General features: G+C 42.4%; 1 protein-coding gene across 1 annotated transcript in view; it reads right to left on the bottom strand.

The window, feature by feature from the left end:
* The window catches only part of LOC135546640 (roundabout homolog 1-like), a 326,986-nt gene extending 315,036 nt beyond the window's left edge, over window positions 1-11,950 (bottom strand). The window contains 1 exon segment of the mRNA XM_064975229.1: window positions 10,935-11,950. Coding sequence (XP_064831301.1) covers window positions 10,935-10,992 — 58 coding nt within the window. The 5' untranslated portion in view covers window positions 10,993-11,950.
* Window positions 11,951-13,931: the final 1,981 nt, after the last annotated feature.

Below are 13,931 nucleotides of genomic sequence, written 5' to 3'. Positions count from 1 at the left end.
CTCAGTATGGTTTAAAAATGCCTCTGCTAAATACTCAGTATAGTTTAAAGATGCCTCTGCTAACTACTCAGTATAGTTTAAAGATGCCTCTGCTTACTACTCAGTATAGTTTAAAGATGCCTCTGCTAACTACTCAGTATAGTTTAAAGATGCCTCTGCTAACTACTCAGTATAGTTTAAAGATGCCTCTGCTAACTACTCAGTATGGTTTAAAGATGCCTCTGCTAACTACTCAGTATGGTTTAAAGATGCCTCTGCTAACTACTCAGTATAGTTTAAAGATGCCTCTGCTAACTACTCAGTATAGTTTAAAGATGCCTCTGCTAACTACTCAGTATAGTTTAAAGATGCCTCTGCTAACTACTCAGTATGGGTTGACAGAGCCAAAACCAGAGTTGGACTAATCCTGGATCTCTGGGTGTAAACTGTGCAGGATTAGGATTAGGTTAATGGGGATTAGGTGTCTGATAGTGGTTCTTGGAGCTCTGTGGATGTTGTCATCTCACACTGATTTGTAACAGATTAGAATCAAATAAATCACACTTTATGCTTACTTCAGCTCACCCGTAAACGCAAAGGTCTCCTCATATGACATTGGAAAAGGTCTCCTCATATGACATTGGAAAAGGTCTCCTCATATCACATTGGAAAAGGTATCCTCATATCACATTGGAAAAGGTATCCTCATAGGACATTGGATCAAAAGTGTAATTTTCAGTTTTCACCTTATTAAAAAAGGACACTTCTTTGGGTAGTGGCTTTATACATCAAAAGGTGCTGTAAGTTTTTACCAAAGACAGTCCATGAAAGTGTTGGTTACAGAGTGGGGGAGGCTATAATGACTGCAGGTATTAGACAGGGAGGAATGTGAATGTGAGAGGAGTGGAGGTGGAGACAGGGTTCACCTGTGAGCTGAGCTCTGGTGCTCATTAATTGGCTGTGGTGCCTGCTGTGTCCTGTCATACCACTAGTTGGGGGGTTGGGGTAAATTTATTATCTGCACTAAAGAGTCAATTTGTCAAGACCTCAACTGCTCTGGGCTGCTGGGGCTGATGAATAGAGGTCCACTCTCACTACCCAGCCCTTTACCAACATCTTGACACACACAAACACACACCAGGGAGGCTACGCCTGGACATAAACCCACAGGAGAGGCAGCTGGAGAGAGGGAGGGCAAGCAGGAGTGATCCATCTACTATCAGTCCGTCCATCATGTCTGTTAATACCAATTTTGAAGTTGCAGTTGGCACCTTCAGTTTATGTAGATAGATACCTGAGGACAAATGTCTGCATTGGTTTAAACCTGTCCTTATGTCAACTGGTGAAACAGTGAACTTGACTGATAATGACTGATTGAAAAATAACTAAGTTACTTCACATTTAGTCAATATAGGCGTAGTACAAAATGACTCCAATTTATTGTTTTGAATGGGGAAGTGCAGCTCTTGACCTTCAGTCCTGCAGGATGTTTACAGTATCATCAAGGTGAGTAAGGTCTGGTGGGGAGAACTCTGAGGACCAATAGCAGGCTGAGATAGGATAACTCTGAGGACCAATAGCAGGCTGAGATTGGATAACTCTGAGGACCAATAGCAGGCTGAGATAGGAGGACAGATAGCAGGCTGAGATAGGAGAACTCTGAGGACCAATAGCAGGCTGAGATAGGAGGACCGATAGCAGGCTGAGATAGGAGGACCAATAGCAGGCTGAGATAGGAGGACAGATAGCAGGCTGAGATAGGATAACTCTGAGGACCAATAGCAGGCTGAGATAGGAGGACCGAATAGCAGGCTGAGATAGGAGGACCAATAGCAGGCTGAGATAGGAGGACAGATAGCAGGCTGAGATAGGAGGACAGATAGCAGGCTGAGATAGGAGGACCAATAGCAGGCTGAGATAGGAGGACAGATAGCAGGCTGAGATAGGAGAACTCTGAGGACCGATAGCAGGCTGAGATAGGAGGACCGGAGGACAGATAGCAGGCTGGGACCAATAGCAGGCTGAGATAGGAGGACCGATAGCAGGCTGAGATAGGAGGGCCGATAGCAGGCTGAGATAGGAGGACAAATAGCAGGCTGAGATAGGAGGACAGATAGCAGGCTGAGATAGGAGAACTCTGAGGACCGATAGCAGGCTGAGATAGGAGGACCGATAGCAGGCTGAGATAAGAGCCATTTAGTGTTTAGCAACAGGATGAATCATCTGATAACAGGGGACCACATGATGGACGTGGTTATCAACCTACTACCTCTGACAGAGCCAGACGGCAACCAGCAAGTCATCACAGGTTCTGGGAGGGGTAAAGATTCCCTCCCTCCCCTCCCTTCCCCCCTCTCCATCCCTCCCCCTCTCCCTCATTCCCTCCCCCTCTCCCTACCTTACTGATAAGCCTTACCTTATGATGACCATAAAGTGCAAGTAATGAAGATGGTTAAATGATAATGTAGAAACAATACAGATGTAATTACATGGAACTGACCAAATTGTTGAATATCTCAGCGATATTCAAATAATCTATAATGACTGTCAGCAATCGTGGCTTTTCGAGTAACACATGTCCACAAGACTGTCAGATTTCCCCAGCACACATAGTTCATTTCATTTGGCAGCAACAAGAACACATGTAATGGGTTAATGATTCATATCAACATCATAGGTCTGTCTGTCTGTCTGTCTGTCTGTCTGTCTGTCTGTCTGTCTGTCTGTCTGTCTGTCTGTCTGTCTGTCTGTCTGTCTGTCTGTCTGTCTGTCTGTCTGTCTGTCTGTCTGTCTGTCTGTCTGTCTGTCTGGTGTCTGTCTGTCTGTCTGTCTGTCTGTCTGTCTGTCTGTCTGTCTGTCTGTCTGTCTGGTCTGTCTGTCTGTCTGTCTGTCTGGTGTCTGTCTGTCTGTCTGTCTGTCTGTCTGTCTGTCTGTCTGTCTGTCTGTCTGTCTGGTGTCTGTCTGGTGTCTGTCTGGTGTCTGTCCGCCCGTCCGTCCGTCCCAAGATAACACAGACATCTCCAGACCCAGTCCAAGTGCGACCTGTAATTAGAAACCATGGTGTCTGGAGGGGGAGATCCTAGTTCAGGCAGGAGCATTCCTGACACAGCCCCAGCAGCCCAAGGAGAATCAGTCCTGCTCTGCATTGCCACGGAGGCTGAAATGTGAACCCTGACCTCTATCCCTGCAGGCTCTTGTTAAAGCGGTACACTGTTTCCTCACACCAATGACTGACGCCTGCAAGAGTTCCCACCACCACCTCTACCACCAATCTCTCTCTGCCTCTCTCAAGTCAATTCAATTCAAAGGGCTTTATTGGCATGGGAAACATATGATTACAATGCCAAAGCAAATGGAATAGACTCTCTCTCTCTCTCTCTCTCTCTGTAACAGCTCACTTAGCACCACAGAAAACAAGGATACGATTCAGGAAACCAATCAGCAAGAGGAATGAGCCTGCGGGCTCAGAAATGACAATGTCCTCTTCAGATACTGAGTCTGACAGAGGCACACATAAACCGCCCTGAATTTCAATCACAGAGCATTATGTAATGCTTGGTTTTAATGACCTCTGTGTTTGCAAGGCAAAATATAAATCAAACCTTTCCCCGAGCACCGTAAACATCTTTACAACTTCCATTTCAGTTTCAGTTACAGGGTTTTATCGAGTCAATCTGCTTAATTATTATCACTATCATACCCAGCCATATCATTTCTTCATTTACTTCTAAATTCATGATCTGCTGAAAGAGTAAGTGTTTTAACGCATATTAGGCAGAATACTAACCATTAAGTACAGGTAGGCTATAATATTCTGCCAGGTTTAAACTGGAAAACAATTACCTGAGATTTAGATGTAATTACATCGGCCAACTGAAGCTATAATCCACTGAAGTCAAAAGGAGACTGGAAGTCATAGCTGTTTCTTTCATTAGTAGCCTACCTTTCATGAGTTTAGAATCAACTGGAATGACATCAAAGTTACATTCTGTGAAACTTCTTCATGTTGCAGTTAGAATGAGATGGCAAAATACACTACATGGCCAGTAGTATGTGGACACCCCATCAAAATACACTACATGGCCAATAGTATGTGGACACACCATCAAAATACACCACATGGCCAATAGTATGTGGACACACCATTAAAATACATTACATGGCCAATAGTATGTGGACACACCATCAACATTTGTGGATTCGGCTTTTTCAGCTACACACGTTGCTGACAGGTGTATACAATCGAGCACACAGCCATGCAATCTCCATAGACAAACATTGGCAGTAGATTGGCCCTTACTGAAGAGCTCAGTGACTTTCAAAGTGGCACTGTCATAGGATATCACCTTTCCAACAAGTCAGTTCATCTGCCCTGCTAGAACTGCCCCGGTCAACTGTAAGTGTTGTTATTGTGACGTGGAAACATCTAGGAGCAACAACGGCTCAGTCGCGAAGTGGTAGGCCACACAATCTCACAGAACGGGACCGCCATCTGTCCTCGGTTGCAACACTCACTACTGAGTTCCAAACTGCCTTTGGAAGCAGCATCAGCACAATAACTGTTAGTCTGGAGCTTCATGAAATGGGTTTCCATGGCTGAACAGCCACACACAAGCATAAGATCACCATATGCAATGCCAAGCGTCGGCTGGAGTGGTGTAAAGCTTGCTGCAATTGGACTCTGGAGCAGTGGAAATGCGTTCTCTGGTGTGATGATTCACGCTTCACCATCTGCCAGTACAACGAACAAATCTGGGTTAGGCGGATGCCAGGAGAACGCTGCCTGCCCGAATGCATAGTGCCAACTGTAAAGTTTGGTGGACGAAGAACAATGGTCTGGGGCTGTTTTACCTGGTTCGGGCCCCTTAGTTCCAGTGAAGGAAAATATTAACGCTACAGCACACAATAACATTCTAGACAATTCTGTGCTTCCAACTTTTGGCAACTGTTAGGGGAAGGCCCTTTTTAGTTTCCACATGACAACGTCCTCGTGCTCAAAGCGAGGTCCATACAGAAATGGTTTTCGAGATTGGTGTGAAGGAACTTGACTGGCCTGCGCAGAGCCCTGACCTCAACCCCATCGAACACCTTTGGGATGAATGGGAATGCTGCCTGCGAGCCAAGCCTAATCGCCCAACATCAGTGTCCAGTGTTCTAGTGGCTGAATGGAAGCAAGTCCCAGCAGCAATGTTCCAATATCTAGTTGAAAGCCTTCCCAGAAGAGTGGAGGCTGTTATAGCATCAAAGGGGGGGACCAACTCCATATTAATGCCCATGATTTTGGAATGAGATGTTTCGACGAGCAGGTCTCCACATCCACATTTTGGTCATGTAGTGTACCTCACTCTGGGATGTGTATGAGGAACTGACCTGGAAAGTCCAGCCAGCAGTGTTGTGTGACTGTTATGTCACAACTGCTTCTGCGATCACTCCAAACAGCAGCCAATAGAATAAAACAAGTATTATGTCTGAGTTATGGATTGCTGAACAATGTCTTTGATGCCAAAATGCCACCAGCAAAATGGTGTATGAATGAAATGAATGCCACATTGTATATAGGCATTTTCATTTAGACAAGTAGAACAAGTTCCTACAGCACCACACAAAGCTACACAGTCATTGCAACAGAATAAAAGTAGTTATAAGACAGAATGTAAAACTGGCCACCCATCAGTATCATGTCCAAACATAACACAAATGAGCTGGTGTGAGTAAGACACTATTAACCACAGCCACAAAGTCATAAAGCCCGTCAATTCCTACATTTTCTCTTCTTAAAATGGGATTTTAAACTTAATCCTAACCTTCAGTACAGGACTTTGTCACAGTGCTAACCTTAATCCTAACCTTAACCTTCAGTACAGGACTTTGTCACAGTGCTAACCTTAATCCTAACCTTAACCTTCAGTACAGGACTTTGTCACAGTGCTAACCTTATGCCTAACCTTAACCCTTACCTTCAGTACAGGACTTTGTCACAGTGCTAACCTTATGCCTAACCTTAACCTTCAGTACAGGACTTTGTCACAGTGCTAACCTTATGCCTAACCTTAACCCTTACCTTCAGTACAGGACTTTGTCACAGTGCTAACCTTATGCCTAACCTTAACCTTCAGTACAGGACTTTGTCACAGTGCTAACCTTATGCCTAACCTTAACCTTCAGTACAGGACTTTGTCACAGTGCTAACCTTATGCCTAACCTTAACCCTTACCTTCAGTACAGGACTTTGTCACAGTGCTAACCTTATGCCTAACCTTAACCTTCAGTACAGGACTTTGTCACTGTGCTAACCTTATGCCTAACCTTAACCCTTACCTTCAGTACAGGACTTTGTCACAGTGCTAACCTTATGCCTAACCTTAACCCTAACCTTCAGTACAGGACTTTGTCACAGTGCTAACCTTATGCCTAACCTTAACCTTAACCTTCAGTACAGGACTTTGTCACAGTGCTAACCTTATGCCTAACCTTAACCTTAACCTTCAGTACAGGACTTTGTCACAGTGCTAACCTTATGCCTAACCTTAACCTTAACCTTCAGTACAGGACTTTGTCACAGTGCTAACCTTATGCCTAACCTTAACCCTTACCTTCAGTACAGGACTTTGTCACAGTGCTAACCTTATGCCTAACCTTAACCCTTACCTTCAGTACAGGACTTTGTCACAGTGCTAACCTTATGCCTAACCTTAACCTTCAGTACAGGACTTTGTCACAGTGCTAACCTTATGCCTAACCTTAACCTTCAGTACAGGACTTTGTCACAGTGCTAACCTTATGCCTAACCTTAATCCTTACCTTCAGTACAGGACTTTGTCACAGTGCTAACCTTATGCCTAACCTTAACCCTTACCTTCAGTACAGGACTTTGTCACAGTGCTAACCTTATGCCTAACCTTAACCTTCAGTACAGGACTTTGTCACAGTGCTAACCTTATGCCTAACCTTAACCCTAACCTTCAGTACAGGACTTTGTCACAGTGCTAACCTTATGCCTAACCTTAACCTTCAGTACAGGACTTTGTCACAGTGCTAACCTTATGCCTAACCGTAACCTTCAGTACAGGACTTTGTCACAGTGCTAACCTTATGCCTAACCTTAACCCTAACCTTCAGTACAGGACTTTGTCACAGTGCTAACCTTATGCCTAACCTTAACCCTTACCTTCAGTACAGGACTTTGTCACAGTGCTAACCTTATGCCTAACCTTAACCTTCAGTACAGGACTTTGTCACAGTGCTAACCTTATGCCTAACCTTAACCCTTACCTTCAGTACAGGACTTTGTCACAGTGCTAACCTTATGCCTAACCTTAACCTTAACCTTCAGTACAGGACTTTGTCACAGTGCTAACCTTATGCCTAACCTTAACCTTAACCTTCAGTACAGGACTTTGTCACAGTGCTAACCTTATGCCTAACCTTAACCCTTACCTTCAGTACAGGACTTTGTCACAGTGCTAACCTTATGCCTAACCTTAACCCTTACCTTCAGTACAGGACTTTGTCACAGTGCTAACCTTATGCCTAACCTTAACCTTCAGTACAGGACTTTGTCACAGTGCTAACCTTATGCCTAACCTTAACCTTCAGTACAGGACTTTGTCACAGTGCTAACCTTATGCCTAACCTTAACCCTTACCTTCAGTACAGGACTTTGTCACAGTGCTAACCTTATGCCTAACCTTAACCTTCAGTACAGGACTTTGTCACAGTGCTAACCTTATGCCTAACCTTAACCTTCAGTACAGGACTTTGTCACAGTGCTAACCTTATGCCTAACCTTAACCCTTACCTTCAGTACAGGACTTTGTCACAGTGCTAACCTTATGCCTAACCTTAACCCTTACCTTCAGTACAGGACTTTGTCACAGTGCTAACCTTATGCCTAACCTTAACCTTCAGTACAGGACTTTGTCACAGTGCTAACCTTATGCCTAACCTTAACCTTCAGTACAGGACTTTGTCACAGTGCTAACCTTATGCCTAACCTTAACCTTCAGTACAGGACTTTGTCACAGTGCTAACCTTATGCCTAACCTTAATCTTCAGTACAGGACTTTGTCACAGTGCTAACCTTATGCCTAACCTTAACCCTTACCTTCAGTACAGGACTTTGTCACAGTGCTAACCTTATGCCTAACCTTAACCTTCAGTACAGGACTTTGTCACAGTGCTAACCTTATGCCTAACCTTAACCTTCAGTACAGGACTTTGTCACAGTGCTAACCTTATGCCTAACCTTAATCCTAACCTTCAGTACAGGACTTTGTCACAGTGCTAACCTTATGCCTAACCTTAACCTTCAGTACAGGACTTTGTCACAGTGCTAACCTTATGCCTAACCTTAACCTTCAGTACAGGACTTTGTCACAGTGCTAACCTTATGCCTAACCTTAACCCTAACCTTCAGTACAGGACTTTGTCACAGTGCTAACCTTATGCCTAACCTTAACCCTTACCTTCAGTACAGGACTTTGTCACAGTGCTAACCTTATGCCTAACCTTAACCCTAACCTTCAGTACAGGACTTTGTCACAGTGCTAACCTTATGCCTAACCTTAACCCTAACCTTCAGTACAGGACTTTGTCACAGTGCTAACCTTATGCCTAACCTTAACCCTTACCTTCAGTACAGGACTTTGTCACAGTGCTAACCTTATGCCTAACCTTAACCCTTACCTTCAGTACAGGACTTTGTCACAGTGCTAACCTTATGCCTAACCTTAACCTTCAGTACAGGACTTTGTCACAGTGCTAACCTTATGCCTAACCTTAACCTTCAGTACAGGACTTTGTCACAGTGCTAACCTTATGCCTAACCTTAACCTTAACCTTCAGTACAGGACTTTGTCACAGTGCTAACCTTATGCCTAACCTTAACCTTCAGTACAGGACTTTGTCACAGTGCTAACCTTATGCCTAACCTTAACCTTCAGTACAGGACTTTGTCACAGTGCTAACCTTATGCCTAACCTTAACCTTCAGTACAGGACTTTGTCACAGTGCTAACCTTATGCCTAACCTTAACCCTTACCTTCAGTACAGGACTTTGTCACAGTGCTAACCTTATGCCTAACCTTAACCTTCAGTACAGGACTTTGTCACAGTGCTAACCTTATGCCTAACCTTAACCTTCAGTACAGGACTTTGTCACAGTGCTAACCTTATGCCTAACCTTAATCCTAACCTTCAGTACAGGACTTTGTCACAGTGCTAACCTTATGCCTAACCTTAACCCTTACCTTCAGTACAGGACTTTGTCACAGTGCTAACCTTATGCCTAACCTTAACCTTCAGTACAGGACTTTGTCACAGTGCTAACCTTATGCCTAACCTTAACCTTCAGTACAGGACTTTGTCACAGTGCTAACCTTATGCCTAACCTTAACCCTAACCTTCAGTACAGGACTTTGTCACAGTGCTAACCTTATGCCTAACCTTAACCCTAACCTTCAGTACAGGACTTTGTCACAGTGCTAACCTTATGCCTAACCTTAACCTTCAGTACAGGACTTTGTCACAGTGCTAACCTTATGCCTAACCTTAACCCTTACCTTCAGTACAGGACTTTGTCACAGTGCTAACCTTATGCCTAACCTTAACCTTCAGTACAGGACTTTGTCACAGTGCTAACCTTATGCCTAACCTTAACCTTCAGTACAGGACTTTGTCACAGTGCTAACCTTATGCCTAACCTTAACCTTCAGTACAGGACTTTGTCACAGTGCTAACCTTATGCCTAACCTTAACCCTTACCTTCAGTACAGGACTTTGTCACAGTGCTAACCTTATGCCTAACCTTAACCCTTACCTTCAGTACAGGACTTTGTCACAGTGCTAACCTTATGCCTAACCTTAATCTTCAAAAAGCTATTTTTGTTTTCAAGGAATTTGTCAGATACAGCCAATTTTGACTTTGTGGGTGTGGTAACTAGTGAACACCACAGGCTATCGTCAGGACAAACACTGCACCCCAACCTCCACAAGGTCCACCAACGTCTGTCTGAGTGATGAGGGCCTCCCACAGGAATCACTGTGATAGGTCTGCATACTGCACACGGATCAGTCCGTTCAGGGTTAGAAAGCTGGTCCGCCCTCTCATCCAGCCCTGAAAGTCCACTGTTTGCAGACCGTTTGCAGTGTCACCAGCGCTGTGGAACCTGATGTACTCTTCAGTAGGCGGTGATTTTTAATGGTTAGATATTACTGCACTGTTGGAGCGAGGAACACAAGCATTTCGCTTCACTCGCAATAACATCTGCTAAATATGTGTATATGTGTATGTGACCAATACATGTTTATTGCATGTTTATTGTATTTGATTGATCATGCTGTTCATGCCAAGAGATGAAGGCATATAGGCCTATCAGCACTTTGCATGTTATTGTATGATTTAGTTCTGATTTAGTTCTGTGTTATTGTATGATTTAGGTCTGAAAGAGAAATAAGAACAGGGACTACAGTACTTGAAACTACCATCTGAAGCTCTTGTTGTTTGAAGTGTATTTAATTGCCACTTCTGTAGATTCATTCCTAGCCTATTCATTCCTGAATTTCCTTCTGATTTTAAAATGTGTAGGCTTATTTCACATTATATAGCCTAGCAAACGAAAACGAAACAATGTGCTGTCTACACCCCTTGCCAGTAAAGAAAAAAAAACAAAAAAACATTTAGCCCCAACACTGATTTTAAATGTTTAGGTTTACAGTTCTGTTTCACACTTTCATAATTTACTTGCTATAGAAAAATGATAAACCTAGGATATTTTTCTTACCAACGAGGGTTGGTACAATGTATTATCATACAGTATGGCCTATAATGGATAGATTATGCAGTAACATTAGTTGTGCCATTCAATTACATAATATTCATTTTATATTCATACCAAATGTCCGAACCAAGTGACCTGTCCAAATATAAGGCATCCTGGGAATGATCAGTTGCCTACCTGAGCACACATGGAGAATTCCAAGTAAAACCGCAATCCCAGTAGAAGTTGGCGACATTATTCAACGATTCTTGTCTGAGAATATTGCTTGATTTATCCAAATTATTCGTGAAATACTTCAACAATCCACTCCTTCATAATCTTGATGTCAATTAAAAAACTGTTTTCAGAATTCCGCGAAAATTACTTAATCAAATAGTTAATGATTTGTTGATATTGGCATAATAATGAAATGTTATTCCAATATAGGTGACGTCTCAAATGTAGAATTCCATGAATTGTGGAGAATAAAAAATCTGTGAGAACAAACTACCCGCAAAATGGGAATAGGACGCGCGTGCTCTGCGCTGTATCAATAGTTATAAACTGACGTGATATCCAAAAGCGATGGAAGCAAGTTTCGATGATTGTTTTCCGTGTTATTTAGCTAAGAAGATGTTTAGAACAGTTCTATCGCTTCTTGGAGTTTGACGTCCCGTCTTGCGTTCTCGTTTCACGGGCATCTGTATAATCCAATTCAAATAACCATTTTTCCATTAATATGGATAATAAAGTAAGGAAATTACAGACAACAATCCAGAGAGAAATAACCACAATGTAATTTGTGCCAAAAGAAAATCAGTGGACGTCCGTTACAAACCCCTCAGAGATAATGGATGCTTGAAGTCACATCATTTCGGTCCGTTTTTGAATCTGTCACTTGACAACGAGAACTTCAAAAGTTTCTTTTCTCCGGGTTTAGCTAGGACAAAGTCTGGAGACAGTAACCTGGATCCATTGGTCGTGGATCACTCCTACTTTTCCATAAATTCAGTGGCCCTTGGGTTACTCAAGTTTTGCTCCACCAAATCGTATTTGAGTTTTCGAATCCCCTGTGTGCACCGCGGACCACTTCACCTCGGGCAGGGGGATTCACATGCACCGCGGACCCCTTCACCTCGGGCAGGGGGATTCACATGCACCGCGGACCCCTTCACCTCGGGCAGGGGGATTCGAATTCACATGCACAGCGCTTCATTCACTGGAGCTGAATGCCTCGTCAAATAGTATGTGCCATTCTCCCCCTTCAAGAAGCTTACAATTGGTTTTTCCAATTGAAGAAATTTAACCTCTTCCAGGCTGGATTGGAGAGCGCAGCGCAGATCAGCTGTCAACTATTTTCAGTTACTGAGGTGAGTGTTAACAGTTATGTATGTAGTCGACCACACTACTGTTATGTATGTAGTCGACCACACTACAGTTCTGGTTGTTATTCCCAATTCCCATGCATTTGGTAAACCTGTAGGTAGACTATGTGTATGAACGGTAGATCTTTCCCTGTTCTTACAAATCTGGATGTTATACTAAGCAATAGTATGTAATAATAATTATTATAATATTAACAATAATAATAACAACAACAACAATCATAATTATCACACAAATAATAACAATAATCATAGTTATAATAATATTAATAGTATAATATAGTAGGACATAATATACTACAATATAGAATAGAACATACAACCTGGTTTGGTTGACTTAATATAATATATACTACAATATAGAATAGAACAAACAAAAATATAAGTATTAGCCTAAAACCTATATAATAAAATATGAAAATGAATGCACTGAAGCCGTTGGGCTATCAAATCATGACATGTTTCATGACATGTTTGGGTGCAATGAACGACTAAAGCCTGGTTCTCGTACAGTAAGACAAAAGAGCGCTGTTGGCAATAGAACTAGTTGTTCTACACTCCCAATCCCATGCTTTGGTTTACTGCTTGGGCGAGATACAAATCTTAATCAGTCAATTAAAATTCATTTTAGGGCCGGTTATCCTGGAACTATGTTTCTCTTAACTACGATCAAATATTATATAATCTACTTTAAAATATGTAAGATTAGCTAAACGAGAAAATCATAACCTTAATCGAATTTCCCGTATTTACAGGCCAAAACCTTCAGATGGTCCAAGTGGTATATTATTTCTTGTAGGCCTATTGTTTTTCCACATGATAAGATAAAATATACTCAAAATAGATTTACAAAATGTTGTCATTGTCTTTTCAATGCAGTTTACCATGTTTTTAAAAAATGTTTTTTTACATTGAATTAATTATAGTGACAAATAGTCTAGTCTGTGATTTTAGACAATACTCCAGAGATGACAGATATTCATGAATAAAGATGGTTGAATTTGATTAATTTTATGAGTAAATGTTTTATGTAAAAGGTTCATGAAAAAAATGACATTGATTGCATTAATTAAGAATCTAAATAAAACGTAATTTCATAGCCCATTCAGAGCCTATAATTTCAGCTCAGGCCCTCTCCTTTGAGGTCGTATTAGTTACCCAACAGCGCCCTCCAGTGAGCGTTAGTGGAACTCTACTATCATGGGCATATCGCCAGTTTTATCCGCGATCAAGCCATTATTGACAACACACTGACTAAATAAATACATTCCGAAAATGAAAATATATTGATATACCATGAGAACAACTGTAGCCTATCCACCCCTTTGTGTACAATGTGTTGATTTTATTTAGTTATGCCTCATTCTATGTAGGATGGGGAATATAATGAACAGGAGCCCATAATGACATTCAGATTATCTCCTCTATTTCTCAGTCTCATTCATTCCTCTCCATTTAGGTCTCAAATGTGATTCTGCTCTTTTTTTAAAGCCAGTCTCAGTTTTCTACAGTGTGTTGCTCCTGCCAGGCTGCCACCAATCCTTTAATTGCCCTGGTTCTGCCACGGGCTGCTCAGCTGAATACTTCCAAATGGAATTTTAACTTTACCCGACGCCAACAGGAGATAACAGTACAAGACTGAAACATACAGGAGATTATGGACCCTGGCTTCACTGAGACCAGCAACATGGGGTCTGACTGAGAGGACTGGCATTGGGAGAGGCATTCACTGACTGGCTTCACTGAGACCAGCAACATGGGGTTTGACTGAGAGGACTGGCATTGGGAGAGGCATTCACTGACTGGCTTC

The sequence above is a fragment of the Oncorhynchus masou genome, chromosome 9 (assembly GCF_036934945.1).
Source record: "Oncorhynchus masou masou isolate Uvic2021 chromosome 9, UVic_Omas_1.1, whole genome shotgun sequence".
Classification (NCBI taxonomy): Eukaryota; Metazoa; Chordata; class Actinopteri; order Salmoniformes; family Salmonidae; genus Oncorhynchus; species Oncorhynchus masou.
This window is presented reverse-complemented; position numbering and strand designations above follow the sequence as displayed.